This window comes from Eschrichtius robustus, chromosome 1, assembly GCF_028021215.1.
Source record: "Eschrichtius robustus isolate mEscRob2 chromosome 1, mEscRob2.pri, whole genome shotgun sequence".
In the NCBI taxonomy this organism is placed as follows: Eukaryota; Metazoa; Chordata; class Mammalia; order Artiodactyla; family Eschrichtiidae; genus Eschrichtius; species Eschrichtius robustus.
The window spans coordinates 132,756,327-132,779,889 of NC_090824.1; the positions used below are offsets into that span (position 1 = coordinate 132,756,327).

At 34.3% G+C, this 23,563-nt stretch overlaps 1 protein-coding gene across 7 annotated transcripts in view; it reads right to left on the reverse strand.

Moving 5' to 3' along the window:
• Nucleotides 1-23,563, reverse strand: part of MYO9A (myosin IXA) — a 286,549-nt gene that overhangs the window by 179,150 nt on the left and 83,836 nt on the right. For all 7 annotated transcript variants that reach the window (XM_068554851.1, XM_068554866.1, XM_068554884.1 and 4 more), the window contains 4 exons: nt 21,306-21,432; nt 12,471-12,560; nt 8,579-8,695; nt 6,270-6,404 (listed from right to left, as the gene is read on the reverse strand). In XM_068554851.1, the coding sequence (XP_068410952.1) occupies nt 6,270-6,404; nt 8,579-8,695; nt 12,471-12,560; nt 21,306-21,432 (469 nt within the window). The remainder of the gene's footprint in view (nt 1-6,269; nt 6,405-8,578; nt 8,696-12,470; nt 12,561-21,305; nt 21,433-23,563) is intronic.

A 23,563-nucleotide genomic window follows, 5' to 3' on the forward strand; every position in this document is an offset into this window, starting at 1 on the left:
GAATTCATCAGTGGTGCCATTTTGGCTTACAATATTCTTTATGGAAAGGTTTTTAATTACATATTCAATTTCTTTAATAGTTATAGAGTTAAACTTTGTATTTCATCTGTGTCAGTTTTGAAAAGTATTTTCTCATATCATTTAATAAGGCTTACAGACATGAAGTTGTTTAGTGTATCCTACTATCTTTTTAACATGTGTGGGATACACAATGATGTGGTCTTTCTCATTGGAATTCTGGCTATTTATATCCCTCTCTTGTCTCTCTCTCACACCAATTTCTTAAGGGTTATATCAATGTTATTAGTCATTTCAAAGTATTACTTTTCACTCTGTTGATCCTCTCCCATAATATATTTGTTTTCACTTTTATTTAATCATCTTTTTTTTTTCTTTATTATTTCCCTCTTTCCACTTTCCTTTGGTTTAGTTTGCTGATCTTTTTCCAATTTGTTAATCGTTGCTCTTCAACCTTAAAATCTTCTAACAGCTATAAAATTTTCCTCTAAGTAAATCATTAGTCACACTTCTTTAGTGACTCAAGTGCACCTTTAGTCACAAGTTTTAATATGTAATATATTAGGTTCAATATATTTTCTAATTTTTTTCAACTTCTAGGCTATCTAGAAATTCATTACTTAATTTTTAATCATAAAGTATTTTCCAGTTATCTTCTTGTTGTTGGTTTCTGATATAAATTCATTATGGTAGTGAGATCTGTGTGATTTCAAAACTGTGAAATTTGACCCTTGTTTTATGGTCCAGTATATAAGCAAATTTTGTAAATTTGCAGTTATCTATATATGTCAGATAAGTATTTGCCTTAAAAATCTTCTATATCTTTATTTGATATAGGCCTCAGACCCAGGGAAATTGGCATTCTGACATAAAGGGCAGGCAGGACTAGGTACCCTCAAAAGCACCCACCCAATTCTCTGGGTGCTTTACATCTTCTGTATCCTTACCAATGTTTTGTCTGCTTGTTCTATCAGCTATTCAGCAAGGTATGTTAAAAATATTCCACTAAAATTGCAAACATATGTTTGTTTTTAGTTTTATCAATTTCTTGTTTTATATACTTTGAGGCTGTATTATGAGGTACCTATACATTTGGAATTGTATACTTTCTGATGAACTGATCCTTTTAGTATTATCAAATACTCCTTTTTTTATCTCTAGCAATGCTTAAAGTGTGATACTAATACAGTTATATCAGTTCTTTTGTTTTTGTTAAGGCTTGCTAAATCTTTTTCCATCCTTTTACTTTTAACCTTTCTGTATGCTTATATTTAAAGAGTCTCTCTTAGAAGGAGCGATTTAGTCTTATTTTATATTCAGCCTGAGAATCTTTGGCTTCTAGTTGGAGTAATTAGTCTATTTATATTTAATGCAATTACTGGTATTTGTGGGATTAAATCAACCATCTTACCATTTGTTATTTGTCCTGCTTTCTTGTTATTGCTTTTATTCCTCTTTCTTGCTTTCTTTTGTATTACTAGAGTTGTTTTTACTTCACTTGTTCCCTATATTAACTTGAGAGTTTTATATTCTTTTATTACTTGGTGGTTATCCTAAAATCATAAGACACGTTCTTAACTTATTAATGTCTAACAGAGAAAAAAACCTTCTATCACTTGGCATTTAATACAAAGATATTACAATACCTTAAATTCTGTATCCTTTCCTGAATTAAATGCTATTGTACTCACATGTTTTCGTTCTACACATACATTAAACCACAAAAGACATTTTTATCTTTGTCTAATTTTGTTAAAATTCATTTAGATTCACCCACTTTTTTACATTGTTCATTGCTTTTCATTCATTCCTGCAACTCTGAGTGACAATGGGAATAATTTAGTTACTGCCCAAATAACATACTTCAGTTTTAAGGAAAATACCCCACCATCTTCTGGCATCCACTGTCTCCCCGGAAAGACTGACTTTCAATCTTATTGTTGCTTCTTTAAAGGTACTGTTTCCCCCATCTCTGGCTGCTTCTCAGATATCGTTTTCATTGGGGTTTTTTTCTTTATTTTTTTGGCTGCATTGGGTCTTCGTTGCCGTGTGCGGGCTTCTCATTGCAGTGGCTTCTCTTGTTGTGGAGCACGGGCTCTAGGCGTGCGGGCTTCAGTAGTTGTGGCACAAGGGCTCAGTAGTTGTGGCTCGTGGGCTCTAGAGCACAGGCTCAGTAGTTGTGGCGCACGGGCTAGGTTGCTCCATGGTATGTGGGATCTTCCCGGACCAGGGCTCAAACCTGTGTCCCCTGCACTGGCAGGCAGATTCTTAACCACTGTGCCACCAGGGAAGTCCCTGCCTTTGTCTTACTATATGGCTGTCTTTGTTCTTATCATGTTTTGTATTCTTAGGGCTTCTCAAATGTGTGCTTGTTGAAATTTTTTTGTTTCGTGTTTTAAGTTTTGGAAAATTCTCAGCCATCACTTTTTTCAAATACAGCTTCTATCCTATTCTCTCTCTTTCACATACATCTTTCCAGAATTCCTGTTACACATATGTTAGACTTTTTTACAATGCCCCATGTCTCTTACACTATTTGTATTTTCCTCTTTTAGCTTTATTCATCAGGCTGTTATTTCTTCTGGTTTATCTTCCACATCACTAATTTTCTCTTAAGCTATATCTAACTAACTGTGAAAAACTAATGTTTTTAATTTCACTCTACTTTTTAGTTCTAAATTTTTAAAATTTTCCTTTAGTTCTAAATTAGTTTTAAATTTTCCTAAATTTAGGATTTTTTAAAACAGTTTGTAGTTCTTTAATAAAATTATCACTTAAAAAAATTTCTTGAAACCACTGTTACTTTAAAGTTCATGTCTGATAAAATCATTATCTGGATCCCCTTTGGTACCAGTCTATTGTCTCACTTGGTTCTTATTCACGTTGGTTTCCTTCCTTGTATGTCTTAAAAAACAAACTTCTCAGTTAAAAACTGAATGCTTGTATATGAAAAAGTATAGAGATAACTTTAGTACTAGAATGATTTCTTCCTCCACTGGAGACTGAATTTGCTATTGGCAGGTGGCTAAGAATGCTGGAAATTCTACACTATTTTAACCCAATCAAGAACTGAGATTATTTTAAACTGGGCTTCAGCCCCTATGATGCCTTCTCTATTTCTGCTTTACCTTTACTCTAAGATATAACCCTTTGAGGTCTTCAACCTAAAGCCTGTGGGAGTTGCCAGGGGGCTCCTCCTTGTTCTTTAATCTGGAGAAAACCCTTTTCGGCTTCTCGGATTCTCAAGCCTGACTCTTTCAGAATCTGGCGGCCCTCTACCAGAACAGAAACGTCTCTAGGAACAAAGCAGTCCCCGAATGCTGGGCTCAATTCCCTGGGTTTCATGCTTACATATCTAAGCCCTGTAAAACTTCACTTATTTGAAGGTACTCCAATGCTTTCAAATATATTTTGTTCAGTTTTTTTTTAGGTGTTCTGCAAGCAAGTTTCATCAAAATTTCCTAGTCTGACATCCCCAGAAGTGGGACAGACAAAAGAACAACTCACTAGATTATGAACTCCACAGTAAGATCCCTGAACTCTAAAATGTCTATCTTCAATGCCTAACAGTGCCTGATACATAATTGTTATTCGATTTACTGATGAATCAATGACCTAAGGAATAATTCTGAGCAAGTAAAGGAAATAAGAAAAGAGCAGTATTACGAATGATAACAGGAAACAGATTTTCAAATCACAGAAACCTCTTTTCATCTGTCTCTTATTCCACATTATCTCTATAAATACCTTGATTCAGGACTCAGAATCACTCTCCCATACTACTTCAACTGGCTGATAGATTATGTCCTTCTCTCCAGTTCACCTCTCTTCAACCCATCTTCCACAGTTCCAATTCAAATCCTCTGCTAAATATACTTCAAATAGCTCCTCATTCTCTAAAAGAAAAATTCTAATCTTCTCTGCACAACTCTCTGAGCCCAGGCTATTTCATCAAACTTATCTCCCTTCCTGCCTCCATCCTTATATCCTATATTTTAGCTATATTGAATCATTTCCAATTCATCAAAACTGCTGTGCTATTCTATGCCTCACAGTTTTAAAGATATTGTTACCTTTGTTTAAAATATCTTTTCCCCACTGACAGTCTGGTGAGCTCAACTTTCTATTCAAAACTCTATTCCAGAATCACCCCTGGGAAATCTTTGCAGACTTTCAGTAAGTTCTAATCAATTTCATCCTTTATATCACTACTTTACCTTATATCTGATTATAGTACCTATCATCCTGCATGGCACCTATTACATCTCTCTCCCATCCTATGTGCATATGTACTAATTTTGGGCAAAATTTAGAAGTGAACTTCAGTAATCAAGATTTGCAAGATGTTTCCTCCCAAAGCATCTTTGGTACTTTTTTATTTCTGTGTTTTATTTTTTTCAAAAAAATTTAATCTACTTAACTGATTCTATATTCAACTGAATTTAACAAATACTCCCTGAGTACCCATCTCATAACAGGTACCAGACAGTAATGCACAAATAAATAAAACACTCAATATTTAAACTGACTTAAATCTCTTATTTCCAGCAAATCCATTTTAAGTAGAAAAACATGAGGAGGGAGAGAAAGGAAGAATAAAATAGATGGGGTGGCAAAAAGTATAAATTTTCTCTAAGCTTTCCATAAATTACATCAAAAGCTTACCCATTACATCACAAATAACAGAAGAAAATACTGAGACTTAAAAGAAAAAAAAAAAGCTATACCTTAGTATCTATGTCTTTTGATCCATAATTCCACCACATTGCCCACAACTATGATATGCAGGGTAGCAAATAAATGAGGATCACCCACCCACCAACCAAGTAGTTTTGAACACATTTTCCATCAACTGTAAGGTTTTATTTTTATACATGTTTTTAGGTAAGGCATTTCTCGTGGCTCCTCCATGGCTAATCTAGACTTCTAAATAAGGTAAGAATAATTTCAGTTCACAATAAAAGAACACCTTTCTTCTTCAAAAGCAATTTAACCAGTCTTCTGTTTAACGATCCACAGAGCAATTAATGCTTTTCTTTGAAAAATACAAAACGCTGTCAACAAAATGCATTCCTCTACCCCTCCAACACACACAGCCATTTTAGGAGATAAAAATACTGATTTAGCATAATCTATTTAAAAGAACACTGGATTGAGTAAAGAAACCAATCCCAGCTCAACTTTTGATTAAAAGCAAGAATTATGAAGCCAGAGTGTTTTGAATACAGGCTTTAGGCATCATCTGCAACACCAGAATAAAAAGAGTACCCAGTTAAGAGTAAGCACTACATATATGTTAGGTGATATTATAACAAATAATACTACCTTTTAACAGCTCTATAAAAGAGTCTAGCTAAAAGGTCATGCGTTAAAAACTTTAAGGAATCATCAAAATGGCCAAGACTAATGCTGCTTGTGCTAATATTAATCAGTCCTTATAACTCTTTAAGTAAAATAGCGGTGCTTAAAGCCAGGACAGAGGACGGCAAGCCCCAATGACAGGAAAGACCTGTTGTGGTTTTCTGTTCATTTATTTTCTTCACCATTTCCTTTGAGGTGAATGTGAACCCTGTTTCTTTTTATACAAACTGAAATTCTGGGCTATAATCTCAACTTATTACTGAATTCAAACTTGACTTGGAGAAAGAGCCCACATTTCCTTCAACCCTGCATTTACCTTAAGAATTCTCACGGAAACTGATGGCTTGCTCTTTCTACACTAATTCAGTCAATTTGAACTTCTCACAAGAAATATCTAGTTACACATTTTGGTCTCTCTACACTGCCCTATTTCTTTGTATCCACATTCTGAGCTGGTTTGAGATTCTGTTAATAAGCTCCTCTATCCCATCCTCGAACTAAGAGATCAAAGGAATCCAACAAGCATACTTAACATTACACACAGTGACCAAGCCCATGGCGGCAATTAAAAATCAAAAACATCAACAAAAATTCAAAACAAACCCACGTATTTTTTCATTCAAAGGTGCAGTCAAACAAGCACATATTATTGATTCTAATACTTGAGGCCTATTAAACAAAAAAGAAAACCCTGTGTGATAAGACCCCAAAACTATGCTCTGATCTGTCATTTGCTTACGCTAATATGAAGTCAGTAATATCTGTATTGAAATACACTTAAAATACTGATCACGACTATGACTCAAAAATTTATGTGTGTGTATGTGAAGGTGGGGGTTAGGGTTTAGGGAGCGGGAAGGGGGCAAGTGTACACACATTCAGGTACTCACCTGCTCCAATTTAAAGATATGCTGATTAAAGTAGTGTTGTAAGCGTTCATTAGCAAAATTAATACAGAACTGTTCAAAGCTGTTATTTTCATAATCTTCAAACCCAAAAATATCAAGAACACCAATGGACAAGGTCTGTGAAACAGGAAAAAATTATGGTTAAAAAAGGATGCTCAAATTTATTTCATGAATAATATTCACAATATAAGTAACAAAATGTTCTTCAACAGCAGTAGAGAGGAAAACTTGGGGGACCAGTGTTCAGTCAAAATATACTACAAATGAAAAGCATGTTAGTTCTCTTTTTCTTCTTTTTCTTTTTATCTTAATTATAAAAATAGATCCAAAGTTTTAACACATGTAATTCATTGATTACTTTACAGAAATGTACAAAGCAGAGTTAATGACCTGTTACCTCAATATCACAAATCTCTAAAACCCAAGAGACAGGGAAGGGAAAAACAGGCTATTGGAAAGTCAGAAGGTTACTAAAGTAAAGCTAGGTTACTCCTAGCTATGCCTGGTTATGCCAAAAGGATCATGCAATTTTTCCTAGTTTGACTTCTCTATCCCAATAAAATTCTGCATTAAGAATCAAGCTAACAGGTATGTTTAATTAGTCTTACACAGGCTAGAAATGAAACTGGATTATCAGAATATGTGGTTTCTTGAAGTTAAAACTTCAAAAATTTTTATCAAAAAAAAAGAAATACACAAGATTTATGACATTAAACAGTTCTAAAAGGATTATAACAAAAAACAACAATCCCTTCTCCACCCTCAATTTCTGCTCCGTAAAGTCAACAACACTCAAATCTTTTTAGTTGTTTGGCAAAGAATAGTATAATATAGTAAAAAATGTTTATTCCTCTATTTCTTGATATTTTACCTCCTGAAATTACCTTCTAACTTCTTAGTACGGGTGATAAATATTCAGTTCTAATATCCCAAACCACCGTTCTTCTCACCACCCCACCTTATTCTTAAAATACAGCTGTATGACAATTTTGATTAAATGAAAACAATTTTTCTCTGCTGGTGCTAAGAGAGATACTGGGCAAACTGATGTAATGAGTGATAAACAGTAAGAGACTTTTAAAAGTCTCCATTAAGAGTATTTTGTGTGATTAATACTGCTGACTAATTCTAAGCCCTTACAAAAAACAGTGAAAATAATGATCTTCAAAAATAAGTCAACTTGGGACTTCCCTGGTGGCAAAGTGGTTAAGAATCTGCCTGCCAATGCAGGGGACATGGGTTCGAGCCCTGGTCCGGGAAGATCCCACATGCCACGGAGCAACTAAGCCCATGCGCCACAACTACTGAGCCCATGTGCCACAACTACTGAAGCCCACGCACCTAGAGCTCGTGCTCCACAACGAGAGAAGCCACTGCAATGAGAAGCCCGTGCACTGCAGCAAAGACCCAACACAGCCAAAAATAAAATTAATTAATTAATTTTAAAAAATAAGTCAACTTGGTATATTAGATTAGAATTAAAATCAACTTTCTAGGGGCTTCCCTGGTGGCACAGTGGTTAAGAATCCGCCTGCCAATGCAGGGGATACAGGTTCGAGCCCTGGTCCGGGAAGATCCCACATGCCACGGAGCAACTAAGCCCGTGCGCCACAACTACTGAGCCTGCGCTCTAGAGCCCGTGAGCCACAACTACTGAAGCCCATGTGCCACAACTACTGAAGCCCGCACGCCTAGAGCCTGTGCTCTGCAACAAGAGAAGCCACCACATTGAGTAGCCTGCGCCCCGCAACAAAGTGTAGCCCCCGCTCACTGCAACTAGAGAAAGCCCGCGTGCAGCAGCGAAGACCCAATGCAGCCAAAAATTAAATAAATGAACTAATAAATAAATAAATTTATTAAAAAAAAAAAAAAAATCAACTTTCTACCTGTGGGCTTACTCAAAGCATGAAAAGGTCATGTAAGAGCAATTTTACATTTAAATATTAAAAATAATGAGGTCTAGATATATTTCAAGACATAACCAGGTAAAAAAAAATACAAATTAGAAACAATACAGATAGCATGATCCTATTTTTATGTTTAAAAGCAACTCTGTACATGTACATCTATAGGAATGTAAGTGTATAGGAAAAAAGCTCTGGAAAGACACACAGAACAGTTTCGCTGAATAGGGTCATAGAAGCAGAAATAAGGAGAGACATAGCAGGGAATACAGATAAAAGGTGATACTTATTACTCTATATAATCCTATGTTTTTAAATTTTATGCATTACCCATTTTATTAAAACAGTTTTTCAGGAAAAATATATTATAATCCAATATATGTCTACCTTGATATTTTGCTCCAAATCTTTACTATTCATAAGTGCATGATTAATCCGAAAAACTATCCAGTCAAACAGGGCACTATATAAAGACTTAGCCATGGAGTTCCTCACTGTCACAGCCTGGAAAAAAAAAAAAGTTAGGCGTCTAAGTGAAATTGGCAACAATCTGACTAAGATACTATAACAAAGTGTTTTGCTCTCATTCAAGAAAGAAAGCTTATTATCCTGAATTAGAAATTAATTTTTCTCTCAATATAAATAACCTACAATTGAAGTTTTTTATATGTACTCATCAATTTAATCCAACTCAGGGAATCCAGGCTAAAACTGCCATGAAAGATAAAGGAAACAAAACGTGAGTCCACACATTTCAAAACACTTTTACTGAAAACTGGGGTATATGTTTCACCTAGTAAAGAAGGTAGAATAGGAACTTTATAAACAAATGAACTTTGCCAGCTAAAGTGGGGAAGAGTATTCCAGGCATAGGAATCAATTATCAAAAAGGCATCAGTTACCTGCGGAATCCTAGTCATACCACCACAATTACATTCCTGGCTGTCTTCAGCTTGTCATCCACAGTAACCTCTAGAATTTCTCCATCCCCAAACAGTAACAATTCTTTCATTATGGAGTTATGTGATTTACTTTTTTCCCTCACCTCAAGCTTTCCCCAGTTTATGGAAACTCTCTGTACTATCTGCTTAATTTTTGTGTAAATCTGAAATTAGTCTAAAAAATGAAGTCTATTACTTAAAGAAAATCCAACATTTAGAAGGTACTGCAACCTAAAAAGAGGGTTGGTGGGGCACGTATCTTAGACAGCTGAGTCCTAGAACTTAAAAGAATACAAATCCTAATAATTTATGTACTTCTCATCTAGGGACTTATTTTGAAGCTTGTATATTCAGGTACATATTTATATCTATGTTCTTAATTTTAGAGGAAGTAGAGAGTGTTGATTAAGAGCTAGACTATCTTCCAGTCCCGGTTTCTCTACTTATTCCAGCTATTTGACCTTGGTCAAGTTACTTAAACTCTTAGGCTACGGCTTTTTTTACATTTGTAAAATGGAGACAATACTATAACTGACCACACATAGACGATGAATGAATTTCTGAATTTCAGTGAAAAAAAAACCCCTCAAGTTTCCAGAACAAAAACTACCTACCTAAACTATCACCTACATAGGAAAGAGAAGACAGGTATTAAATTCTCTATCTTCAACACTAGACACTTGAAAATAACTGGAAAACGTTGAGAAGTTCTGAGAGACAAAAGGTTGTGGCCCTAAAATTCTATTCTTCGGCAAGTTATCAACCAAGTATCTTTAAAATATCAAGAGAATCAATAGTAGAATATATAGAGAGAATAACCATTCTATTTTCCCCAGAGGAGGGGAAAAAGAATAAAGACGATCTGATTAAATTCAGCAAAAGCAAAATATTTTAAAACACAGAGTAAGAAAACATGTTCGTTATCACAATGAATATAAATGAGCTGAATTTTGTAGCTAAAAGACAAACCTCCACATCAAATTAAAAGATTCAGAGAATCCAAATATACCAAATATAGAAATATAATGCCTATTTACACCATAACTCCCAATATTATACTTTTAGCCTCTCTTCTCTGGAATGCAGTCCTGCCTATCACAGCTTAACCTCAATAAGCCCAAATACCAATCAATTATTTTCTCACTCAAACAAGATCTCGTTCAGTGTTTCCTGTCTCACTGAATGGTACCAATATTCCACAGTTGTGTGTACCAGAAAATCAGGATTCATCCTTGACATCTCCTTCTTCCTCCCTGCTTCCCACTAAGCAAATCATTGCCCAATCTTGTTGATTTTACCATCTCAATTTCTTTCTTTTTAAATACATCCATTTCTCCCTATCAGTAGGTCACCATTCTAGACATAGCAGCAAGCATCTTTCTCCTCAGGAGTACTAACTACCATAGCCTCCAAACTCATCTTTCCACATTCACTCTTGCCCTCTGTGTTAGAATGATTCCCATCACCAGGTGTACATGTTCTCTATAGCCTCTCCCAGTAAGTGTGAACAGGACTGTAAACATGATGGATTTCACTCCCATAACTATCTTATGTTATATGACAAGGGTGAAGGGATTTTAAAGATATAATTGTGGCCCAAAATCAGCTGAATTTTTTAGTTAACCCAAGAGATACTGTCTTGGGTAGAGCTGACTTACTAGGGACTGAGCCCATCCATCAGAGATTCTCCTACTGGCCTTGAAGAAGCAAACTGCCATGTTGTGTACAGGACCACATGGCAGGAAATGGCAAGTAGACTCTGGGTGCTGAGAATGGCCCCTAAGAGCCAACAAGAAATTATGGATCTCAGTCCTACCAACTGCAAGGAAGTGAATCCTATCAACAACCTGTGAACTTAGAAGAGGATGTTGAGTCTCAGAGAAGATCACAGCCATCATGAATATCTTGACTTCAGCCTGGTGAAACCCTGAGCAGAGGACCCAGCTAACCTGTGCCCAGACTGATGATCCACGGAAACTGTCAGATAATAAATCTGTATTATATTAAGTCACTAAGTTTGTTACACAGCTATAGAAAACTAACACGCTCTCCTCCAACTGATTTTTTCACACTGCTGCCAGATTGTCCTTAAAAAAATATCTAAGGCAACTTTTTGCTTAAAACACTTCTTTCCATTGCTCTTCAGACAAAATACTAAAATCCTTAAGGACTGGTCTTCATTTTACTCATAATGCCTAGCACAATTCCAGGCACAAAAAGTGTTTTCAAATATTTACTAAACAAATAAATATACCAAACAAACATAAACAAAAATAAAGCAGGGGTTACAAAAATAATCTCAAAATGTTGAAGTTAGAGTTAAACATGTAAATAAACATAAAGAAATATTTAATAATGAAAAAGGTTGAGAAAGAAAATATAAAAGCATTGAACTTTTATGTAAAAGATGAACAAAACTCTTAAAACGGTTTGGCTTTTTCTCTTGTCTAGAAAGGAGCTCTCAAAGTTGGCAACTATAAAATACGATATAAGATACCTGACATAATGAAGAAATGTGGACCTGTAGGTACAATTAGGAGAGACCCCAAAAATGGGATAAATGGATCAATGGGATAAATGAATCAATGTCTGCCTAGAAAGCATTCTGTACAGTTAAATCAGTTTCCCCACCTCTCTGACTTCCAATCTCATATTCCTGTCCTATCTTTATAATTGTCAGTTTGATTTCTCATCACTTTCATAAAATTTCACCATAAAATAGTAGGCTTTTCAATAACTTTCCTACTCCTATACACCTGAGTGGTATAATAGTAATATTGGCACACTATAGCAATAAAACTTACCTGGAAGCCTTACTATGCAGATGATATTTAAAGCCATGGGACTAAGTGAGAAAATCTAGATAAAGAGTATAGAGAAGAAAAGACAAAGACTGTCCTAGGGCACCCAATCTTTAAGAAGTCAGGAAGAAAAGAAAAAACAAACAAAAAGAACTGCAAAGGAGTGGCCAACAATGAAAAAGTAAACCAAAAGAGTATGATGTGCTGGAAGATATGATGTGCTCAACAAGGAATAATCATTTGGGTTAAAGACTGCTTATTTATAATTCTACCTACCATCTACTTATCCCATATTAATACTATGAAACTTAAAAATGGTGATCAGATTGAGATCATTGGAGAAAAATGTAAGCGTATTGCTTAAAATTACATTCAACTTTAAGTTTCCAAGTTGACAGAAAGTTCACGATAAATTTCAAGAGCCCAGAAAATATTTCAATCCATACTGTTATTTTCATTCTGTTAACAGAAAGAATATAAACCTAAACTTCTAAAAATGTTCAGAGTTCCTTGATTTCAAAGAAAATCTATTCATACCTCTGCCAGTTTGTATGGTAAAATAAGCTTTTCTCCCACTGTCACGGTCTTCCTTGTAACTAGTGCTTCAAATAGCATCTCTTCTTTAACCTATACAGTGGAAAAGTAAATTCAATATAAAAGATTTATGACTATGGTTGAATTATTTATTGAAAAGTCAAATAGAGAAAAAGAATTACTGAGATTAGTAAATATGCAACAGAGAAAAAACAAAAACAAAAAGACAACACACTGGGCAATTTAAATATTGGCCAAAGTGGAGTTTAAGTGTCCCACTCACCCTACTTCACCATAAAAAAGACACAAGGGGTAAATAAGACAGATGGGTCTTCTTAAAGTTTTCTTTCTGATCATAATAGAGAAACATGTTTCATCGTACAGAATATGAAAAATACAGAATGGCACAAAAAATATTTTAAGACAATCAACCATAATCCCACAACCTGGAGACAAGGACTAAAAAGTGACAATACTTCTTGAATTCCAGGGACATTATAATGGATACTTATTGATGTTTCAGATGTTTATTTTCACTTACAGATGTTAAACTTTAAGATAAAGTTGATGCTTCCTTTGTTCTTACTCTCCCTCTAGAGGCCAATACAATCATGAATTTCACATGTATCATTTCAGTTCATGTTTTTATACACACACACACACATACACACATACATATATATGTATAATTTCAGCTCATGTTTTTATATTACAAACATGTTTTTGAGATCTATGTTGATAATTTAGATCAAGCTTATTCATTTTAACCGCTATACAGCATCTCACTACATAAGTTACCACCGTGCACAATCCATTCTCCTACTTGTAGACATTTATGCTATTCACAATTTTGCACCATCAGAAAATAAACTGCAGTGAATTTTCTTGCATGTGAGTTCAAGAGTTTCTCTGAAGTACATACCTGAACGTGGAATTACCAGGTTGTAGTGTACCTATTTTTAGCTTTACAGGATATTGCCAAACTCCTGTACATGGGTTTTACCCATTTGCTCTCTCTAGCAGAAGCACTGAGAGTTCTTATTTCTTCAAACCTTGACTATACTTGGTATTATCAGACTTTTGGTTTTTGCCATGCTGATGGGCATGAAATGGTAAAAAGACCATTTTATAAAAACATCCATACATAATAAAGCTTTGACATTCATAAAATTTTATGTAAACAATATGATATAAAATATATCAAGCAAAAAGACTAGAGTACAAGGAGAAACTGAGTTATAAAACAAGAGAGTGAGGCATTACCCTGTCACCAGCAAATTCATGACAGGTCAACCATTTTTAAAATATGATTACACAACAAAGAAAATACACCTTCTTCTGGAGCATCCATTGCTCAATCTTCAAATTCTAAAAGATGGAAACAATTTGAGGCACATTAACTTCACAAAATAAACAGCCAAAGTTTAAATGTAAAGCCTCAACCTTTCAGATATATTTAAAATATTTCAAGGAACAACAACAAAAAAATTAATACCAGATTACATAAAATGACAAAACTAAGAAAACAAAGAAAAAACATATGTGATAAAAACCACTGTAGGGGTTTCCCTGGTGGCGCAGTGGTTAAGAATCCACCTGCCAATGCAGGGGACACGGGTTCGAGCCCTGGTCTGGGAAGATCCCACATGCCGTGGAGCAACTAAGCCCGCGCACCACAACTACTGAGCCTGTGCTCTAGAGCCTGCGAGCCACAACTACTGAGCCCACGTGCCACAACTACTGGAGCCCACATGCCTAGAGCCTGCGCTCCGCAACAAGAGAAGCCACGGCAATGAGAAGCCCGCGCACCGCAACAAAGAGTAGCGCCCACTCGCCACAACTAGAGAAAGCCCACGCACAGCAATGAAGACCCAAGGCAGCCAAAAATAAGTAAATTAAATAAATAAAATTTTTTAAAAACCACTGTAGTATTATTGTGAGGTATATTTGTTCATGTAAGCAATTATTATTAAAATATTTAAAAATAAATGACCTATGTAGTAGATTCAAGAAATTTTTTTTAAAGGAACAAACAAATGTAAGCTGGCAACAACATGGAGCATAGGTTACTTCCATACACTTGTACAAATTGGTACAACCATGTAGAGAGTAATTTGTCAGTATCAGTAAAGCTCAATATGTGTATATACCATAACCCAAGAATTCTACTCCTTGGACTATACCCTAGAATAATTCTCACACATGTTAACAAGGAGACATGTACAAGAATGCCTGTCATAGTACTATCTATAAATGGAAAATTACAAACAACTTCACTCCCCACTAAAAAAGGTAAATTATGTTTTATTCATATAATAGAATTTTATACAACAGCTAAAAATAAGAATCTAGAATATATAAACCAGCACTGAAAAATCTCAAAAACAAAATATGAAGTGAAAAAGTCAAGCTTTAGAATGATACATACAGTATAACATTTATATAAAGTCTGAAAACATGCAGAACAACAAAACTATATATTCTTTATGGAAAGAAACATCTACCTATTCTGAAAGTGTAAAAACAAGAATAGGAATGACAAAAACTAAATTAAAGTCAAAAAGGTACAAACTTCCAGTTATAAAATAAATGTCACATGTCATGGGGATGTAATGTACAGCATGGTGACAACAGTTAATAAAAACTGTAATCCAGGCTTCCCTGGTGGCGCAGTGGTTGAGAGTCTGCCTGCCAATGCAGAGGACACGGGTTCGAGCCCTGGTCTGGGAAGATCCCACATGCCGCGGAGCAACTAGGCCCGTGAGCCACAATTGCTGAGCCTGCGCGTCTGGAGCCTGTGCTCCGCAACAAGAGAGGCGGCGATAGTGACAGGCCCACGCACCGCGATGAAGAGTGGCCCCCACTTGCCACAACTAGAGAAAGCCCTCGCATGGAGACGAAGACCCAACACAGCCATAAATAAATAAATAAAATTAAAAAAAAAAAAAAAACAAACTGTAATCCATATTTGAAAGTTGCTAAGAGAGTTGATCTTAAAAGTCCTAATCACAGGAAAGTAAATTTTTTTAACTATGTATGCTGAAAGATGTCGACCAGACTTACTGTGATCATTTTGAAATATATACAAATACTGAAATGTTATGCTTTATACTTGAAACTAATGTTGTTTGTCAATTATAACTCAATGAAAACTAAACTGTAGAGAAATCATAAACAAAAAAGAAAATCTGAACACTGACTATATGTCTGAGACTAAAAAACAACTTAACTATTTTTAGGTGTTTTAATAATATTGTGAAGTTTTTTAAAATTTTTGTTAGAGTATAGTTGATTTGCAGTGTTGTGTTAGTTTCAAGTGTGTGGCAAGGAGAATCAGTTAATCATATACATATATCCACTCTTTTTTTAGATTCTCTTCCCATATAGGTCATTACACAGTACTGAGTAGGGTTCCCTGTGCTATACAGTAGGTTCTTAATTATTGTGAATATTTTTAAAACATCTAAATTATCTTTTAGATATTTGGGATTTTGTTTTGGAATTTGTTTTAAAAGAATTGGGAAGGAACAGAGGTGAAGATACAGATGAAAAGAGAGAGGCCACATTAATAAGTGATGAAGCTTAACAATGGGTACTTGGGTTATGTTCATTATATGAGGGGTACTTGGGGTTCTCTCTGCTTTTGACTGCATTTAAAATTTCAATTAATAAAAACTGGAAAAAAAACTAAATTCATAGTAGTGTTTACTTCTGCTGGGGGCAGAGTACACAGTGGACTTCAAATACATGCAATATTTTATTACTTGGATGAGGTTTCAAGTACACAGGCATTTATCATGCTGTTTTCCACATATATTGTATGCTGAAAACATTTCATAATTTAACAGAAAAAAAGAAGAAAATATATTAAAATAGAAATCAATACATAATAAGTAAATAAGAAATGAAAGACAAATCTCACATATCAAAAGAGAAAATTAAGAAACACAAATAGAAAGCTAATACCAAAGAAAAAAAATTTTTAAACATCAACAAAATATTTACAAAGAATGCAAAAGTAATAAGTTTTAAACATTTAATCAACAAATTATTTCCTAGAACAACATAAATTATCAAAATTAGTTCAAGCCAGATTTGAAAATTCTGAGAAATCAGTCAACACAAAACTAACTGGAAGAACATCAAATACAATTGGTCACAGGGTTGATATTGTTCAAATCTTTAAGGAACATATTATTCTCTGCTAATGATTCCTCTTTTAAATGCAGAAAAAAAATTTTAAAGAATGAAAAATCACCCAATTCATTTTAAGGAGCTGATTTAATGCTGACACTAAAACCTGACAATGGTCATACACAGATCTACACACATATACACAATCACACAAAACACACTAATCTTGCTTGTATTTGATAAACATCCTAAAAAAAATTACTGAATTCATATTTTAATCAGCTACCTCTATAATTTTCTGAATAGTCTTAATCGTGCATATATGACTTTAAATTTTTTAAATAAACTTTATTGAGGGAATTCCCTGACAGCCCAGTGGTTAGGACTTGGCACTTTCACTGCCAGGGCCAAGGTATGATCCCTGGTCGGGGACTAAGATCCTGCAAGGTGCGTGTTGAGGCCAATAAATAAATAAACAAACTTTATTAATACAAAATATTAATAATTAGCAATGGGCTCAATATCCAATCTACAATGTTTCTCATATTCACCTGAGAAACTGATATGTATATTAAAAATTCATTCTTTAATATTGTTTCAATAGATGTTAAATATACTCAAAACACATAAATCTACTAAAAATTGAATAATTTATGGTAATGAAGATGGTTCTAATATTTCACAACGAAAACATGCTCCACAATTAAATACAACTAATCTACTGGAGCTTGTTCGCTTTTAATAATTTCACAAGCATCTATCCCAGATAGGATTTAGTACACAGAAGATGCAAAGCGTTCACTACTGTCTGAGGTAACTACAAAAAATAATTGGAAAAAATAAATAAAATTAAACCATTATTTGTTCTTAAAAGCTAAATCTATATTTATTATTGAATTGAATCACTTTGGGAAGGAGGGAAATTAAATTAAACATTTACTAAAGAGTTTACATTTTAATTAAACCAGTTATTGTGCCTATCTTTCAATCTTATTTCAATGAAAGCCTTAAGGTTCCTATTATCATTATCAATGTTAATCTATTAGAGAAAATCATATTTAAAAATCAGATCTAACTATGGGAATTCCCTGGCAGTCCAGTGGTTAGGACTCTGCGCTCTCACTGCCGAGGGCCCAGGTTTGATCCCCAGTCGGGGAACTAATATCCCACAAGCTGCGCGGCCAAAAAAAAATTTTAAATAAAAAAATAATAATAATAATAAATAAAAATAAGATCTAACTATAGGCAGGATACCCTGGTAGGTCTTCTCAGACCTTCTCTAGCTCGTTGACTTTGAAGATTATCTTCTTTCTACTTACTAAACCTCCATTCCTAGAACCAGTCCAAACTATATATAACAAGAAGGAATTTGAGAAGCTTGAGTTCAAAAGTGAGATTCGCTATCAAATCACATTTAGTTGTTACTCTAACTTTGACACTGGTAAGTCTAATTCTCAGAAATGGATTTCTCCTTTCTTTACCAATACCTCTTTAAATTGCCTGAATTCCTCTTACTAGTCTCTCACCAAAAAAAGGAACACTGCACTAGGACCAGAAGCCTTGGTACTTGCTGAATGCCTGAACTTATAAGAAAGACCACTAGCCACAATACCAAATGTTTGACTAAAATATCACCTGAAATGCCTGCCTGAAATACCATCTGTTTTCTGACCCTCACGACCTTCAAAATTACAGCTTTCAGATACCACACTCCACACCCTGGAACTTCCTTCCAGTGAGTGAATCTAGTTCCAATTCAAGGTACTCCCTCCTGACCCTTCTTCTAGGCTAACTCATTCCATTAAAGTTAATAAGCAACAGCAAGGCATGTACAAAATAATAAACACTGTAAGGTTAGATCAATAAGAGGCATCCATTGCTCTCAAAGAACACTGCCGCCACCTTATAATGGACACAAACTGATAAACAATTAACTTTATGCTACAAAGCCAATACTGAACTATGCTAAGGAGAAGCAAATGTTCTATGCTGATAGAGTCAGTTCAGACCCTTTAATATGGTTAAGTCCCATGAAGTAGTATATGAACCAAGATTTGAAAGAGGTAAGTGATATTTTAACAGAAAAAAAGGTTATTCATAGTTGCAAAAAACTGGAAACGATCAACGTGCTCTTCAACAGATGAATGGATAAACCAACTGTGGTATAATACATCCACACCATGGAATATTACCCAGCAATAATGAGAAATGAGCTATCAAGCCAGGAAAAGGCACAGATGAATCTTAAATGTATATTGCTAAGTGAAACAAATCAGTCTGAAAAGGCTACATACTATATGACTCTAATTATGTTATCTTCTGGAAAAGGCAAACCTACAGAGCTAGTAAAAAGATCAGTAGTTTGCTGGGATGGATCGAATAGGTGAAGCACAGGGAATTTTTTGGGCTGTGAAACTATTTTGTATGATAATGTAGTGGAGGATAGACGACATTATACATCTGTCACAACCCAAATAGCAAAAAGAGTGAATCTTAATGTATACAAATTTTTAGAAAATTATTTAAGATGTTGTGGGAATCTTAGGAAAAGAATACAGACCATGACATGAAAACTGTATGACAAAGATATGGAACAACCTCAGTGAAGGGGGTGGGAGGAAAAGGTGCTGACCTAAGTAGTTCTGGAAATAAATGGAGTCTGTAAAACTAGGGGTAACATGACTCCATAAAGTCATTTCCCACAGGGATATGGGTTAAAAATTCTAACACTACTTTACAGGTATTTACTGGAATTGAATACCTAAATGAATGGCAGATTGATGGGAGACAGCTTCCTCACTGTTAGAGTGTGAGTTTACAGATAAGCAAGGGGAGAAGGCTAGAATGATACATGTGCTAATGGATTAGTTAGAAACAACAGTATAATCTCATGTTTATCTTTTTTTTAATTTTTATTTTTTTACTGTAGTTGACTTACAATGTTTCAGGTGTACAGCAAAGTGATTCAGTTTTATTTATATATATACACAATATATATAAATATGTATTCTTTTTCAGATTCTTTTCCATTGCAGGTTATTATAAGATACTGAATACAGTTCCCTGTGCTATGCAGTAGGTCCTTGTCGTTTATCTATTTTATATATAGCAGTATGTATCGGTTAATCCCAAATTCCTAATTTATCCCTGCCTCCCACTTTCCCTTTTGGTAACCATAAATTTGTTTTCTATGTCTGTGAGTCTATTTCTGTTTGTAAATAAGTTCATTTGTATCGTATTTTTAGATTCCACATATAAGTGATATCTTACAATATTTGTCTTTCTCTGTTTGACTTACTTCACTAAGTACAATAATCTCAAGGTACATCCATGTTGCTGCAAATGGCATTATTTCATTCTTTTTTATGGCTGAGTAGTATCCCATTGTGTGTGTATGTATGTGTGTGTGTGTGTGTGTGTGTGTGTGTGTGTATATACACACACACATCTTTGCCCATTCATCTGTCAATGGACATTTATGTTGCTTCCATGTCTTGGCTATTGTAAATAGTGCTGCTATGAACATTGGGGTACATGTGTCTTTTCGAGTTAGAGTTTTCACTGGATACATGCCCACAGTGGGATTGCTGGATCATATTATAGCTCTGTTTTTATTTTAGTTTTTTAAGGAACCTCCATACTGTTCTCCATCGCAGCTGCACCAATTTACATTCCCACCAACAGTGCAAGAGGGTTCCCTTTTCTCCACACCCTGTCCAGCATTTACTATTTGTAGACTTTTTGATGACAGCCATTCTGACTGATATGAGATGATACCTCATTGTGGTTTTGATTTGCATTTCTCTAATAATAGCAACGTTGAGCATCTTTTCATGTGCCTGTTGGCCATCTGTATGTCTTCTCTGGAGAAATATCTATTTAGGTCTTCTGCCCATTTTTTGATTGGGTTGCTTTGTCTTTTTGATATTGACCTGTATGAACTGTTTGCATATTCTGGAAATTAATCCCTCCTCAATTACAGTGTTTGGAAATATTTTCTCCCATTCTGTAGGTTGTCTTTTCACTTTGTTTATGGTTTCCCTTGCTGTGCAGACCATGTTTATCTTTATATAGATATAGATGGTTACATAAAAATATTTGTAGATATGTGAATATATTCAGGGGAGTATACACACATATATTTCCTGTCAGAGGAGAGGGCCTACAAAAATCATATCCCTTTCAAGATGAGTAGTTAGCTCAGAAAACATGAGAAATCATCACTCCAGGAAGAAAGAATAAGGTAATAATAAGGACCCTGATGTGGGAAGAAACATCATAGGAGATGAAGACCTTTGGCTCCCATTCAGCCATGAAGAAAGAAAAAGTAGTCCCCTTTTCTCCACCCATCCAGATAGCCCATCTTCAAATAAAATAATCTAACCAACATCCTACTATGAGAGGAAATCTCAAATACAGAAGGAGAAAAATTACAAAGGCCTAGAACATGATACAGTATAGAGTGAAATATTCATCCTATTCAGCAAATTGAGGAATCATGGACATCTGGGGCAAAGGGAGGCAGGGGAGAAAACCCAAATCTTCTAAAGATTCTGGCACACACAACAGCAAAAAATCCAACTTCTGGAGTAACACTATTAATAAAAAGTATTAACCCATTTATACCTACAAAATAGTTACACAAAATAAAAACTGAAAAGTTACCCAGTATTTGAAATGACAACTGAGAATGTAATCACTTACTTCTAATAATTCTGAGACAACAGGCAGAACTTCAGGATTACATATATCTATGGAGTCATCCCGGTATGTCTTCTTTTTATAACAGATATTACCCAAATGTAGTATTGCTGAGAGAAGAGAGAAAATCCTGTGAAAATAAAACCATAAATTACAGCTTGCTTATGTGCATTCTCTAAGCTTATTTCATTCCAAAATTCTAATCAAGCAAATTAACCAGTACAAAGCATTTAGCCTTCAGAAAAATAAGAAATATGAGGATAATAATAACTATAATAACTAAAATTTATTGAGTGTTCACTATGTCAGGCACTGTGCAAAGCGCTTTACATAACCCTTTCAGAATTATATCACCTGTCAGATATAGCTATTTGAAGGGGACTTCTTACTATTGTCTGAATCTGCTGTAGTGTTTCAAAAGTCCATGGACTTTCTAAATGCTTTTCATCCTGCCTGGAATGTCCTTTCCCTACACTGTCTATTTCAGATCTACTGAATCAGAATCTTTAAAAGAAAGGTCTTAGAATCTGTATTTTAACAAAGTAACCTAGGTGATTTTTTATTACTAGTTATATTTTTAAAATGCTTTCCTACGTCATATTATACTGTCCATCATATTATAAATGCTTTTTAAAAAACAGTATGAGGCCACTGGGGTATATTATCTAATATCAGGCCCTTAATGTGAAACAACTACATCTGGACTGTCCTTCGCTCCTGTCTCAGAAGAACACATACCCGTCCTCCAGCCACCAACTAATCCCTTCGCTTGTGCTATACATCTCATGAACTCAGTTTACTCTGGAACATTATTATACCAATTTTCTATATCTCGCCTGAATCTGACAAGAACTTTCTATCAAAATAATCTCACTTCAAAAAAATAAAAAATAAAAAAATAATAAAAAAATAATAATCTCACTTCTCTTTTACTTTAAACAACCTAGCTTAGATCCCACATCTTCTTCACTTCACAAACAAGCTTACTGAAATGTTAACTTACACTCCTTGCCTTCACTTTGTCATTCCCTATTTGCTAACACATTCTGGCATCTGCCTCCCAGTAAAATGTCTCATAGAAGTTACCAAGAACCTCCATGTAACTTAGAAAAATATATTATGTCCTTAACTTACATGATATCTCAAAGGCATTTAACACAGTTGAATACTCCATCTAAAAGCCCTTCCTAGAAATCTATATATACACACATCTTTGTGCCTTCTCCAGTTATTTCCTCAGAATAAATCTGTTCTACTTATGAAATTTTAACTATGTGTCTTCCTAAAATTAGGAAGCATTTTAAATAAAACAAAGATATTGCTTTAGGAACCTAATAGCTGTACTTTCAGAGGTCCTGAAGCAACATCTAATTCATAGGTGTAATTTTTCAAATAATTAAAAATTTTTAAATGATTGAGTCATTAACACGACTCAAACAAAATACAAGTCAATTCTAAAGGAATATTTCATAAAAACATTCTGAGTTAGAGAGGAAACTCAGTATCAACTGAAATATAAAAACTACTGAAAGCCAAAAACATAAAAAAACAAACTGATGAGCCATTTTTTAAAAAACTATTTTTAGTAGTAGTTTATATAGTTGCACATCACACTATTTCAGAATTTTGGATTCAATAATCAGCACAATAATGTTTCTCACACACAAATATGTGATGCATAGTCTCCAGCAATAATAAATGTCTTATAAACAATTGAATATACTATAATTCAATATTAAAAGATTTATAAATATGAATTAAGAATTCCTGCTCTCAAAAAGCTTATAAGGTTAAGGTTATTTGCATCTTTAAAGTAGTTTGTTTTATTTTAAATATAATTTACTTCTTTATTTTAAGCATAATTTACTCCATCCTTATCTCAACCTTTTTACAGTTCTATTTTGTTTATATTTACAATGAAAAAAATACATTTAGCACAATACTACAGACAAATTTACAGTTGAAATACATAGAAAATTATGTTATAATGAAAGGTATGCATGTCTTAATAAGATTAAAGATCAATGATATAGAAAACAAGGAGTTATAAAATAGTGTTACAAAGCAACGGTTTTTAGGTAAGGTACATGGAGAGGTTTGGGGGGGGCACCATAAAACCTTGCAATAATATGCAAATGTTTATGTATTACATTTTACAGGAAGAAGAGCTCCAACTCTCAACAGACTCTCAAAGATTTATGACAAAACAAAGCAATTCAAAACAAGTCTTTTAGAAAAATAAATTTTCTAATTCTAAGTAA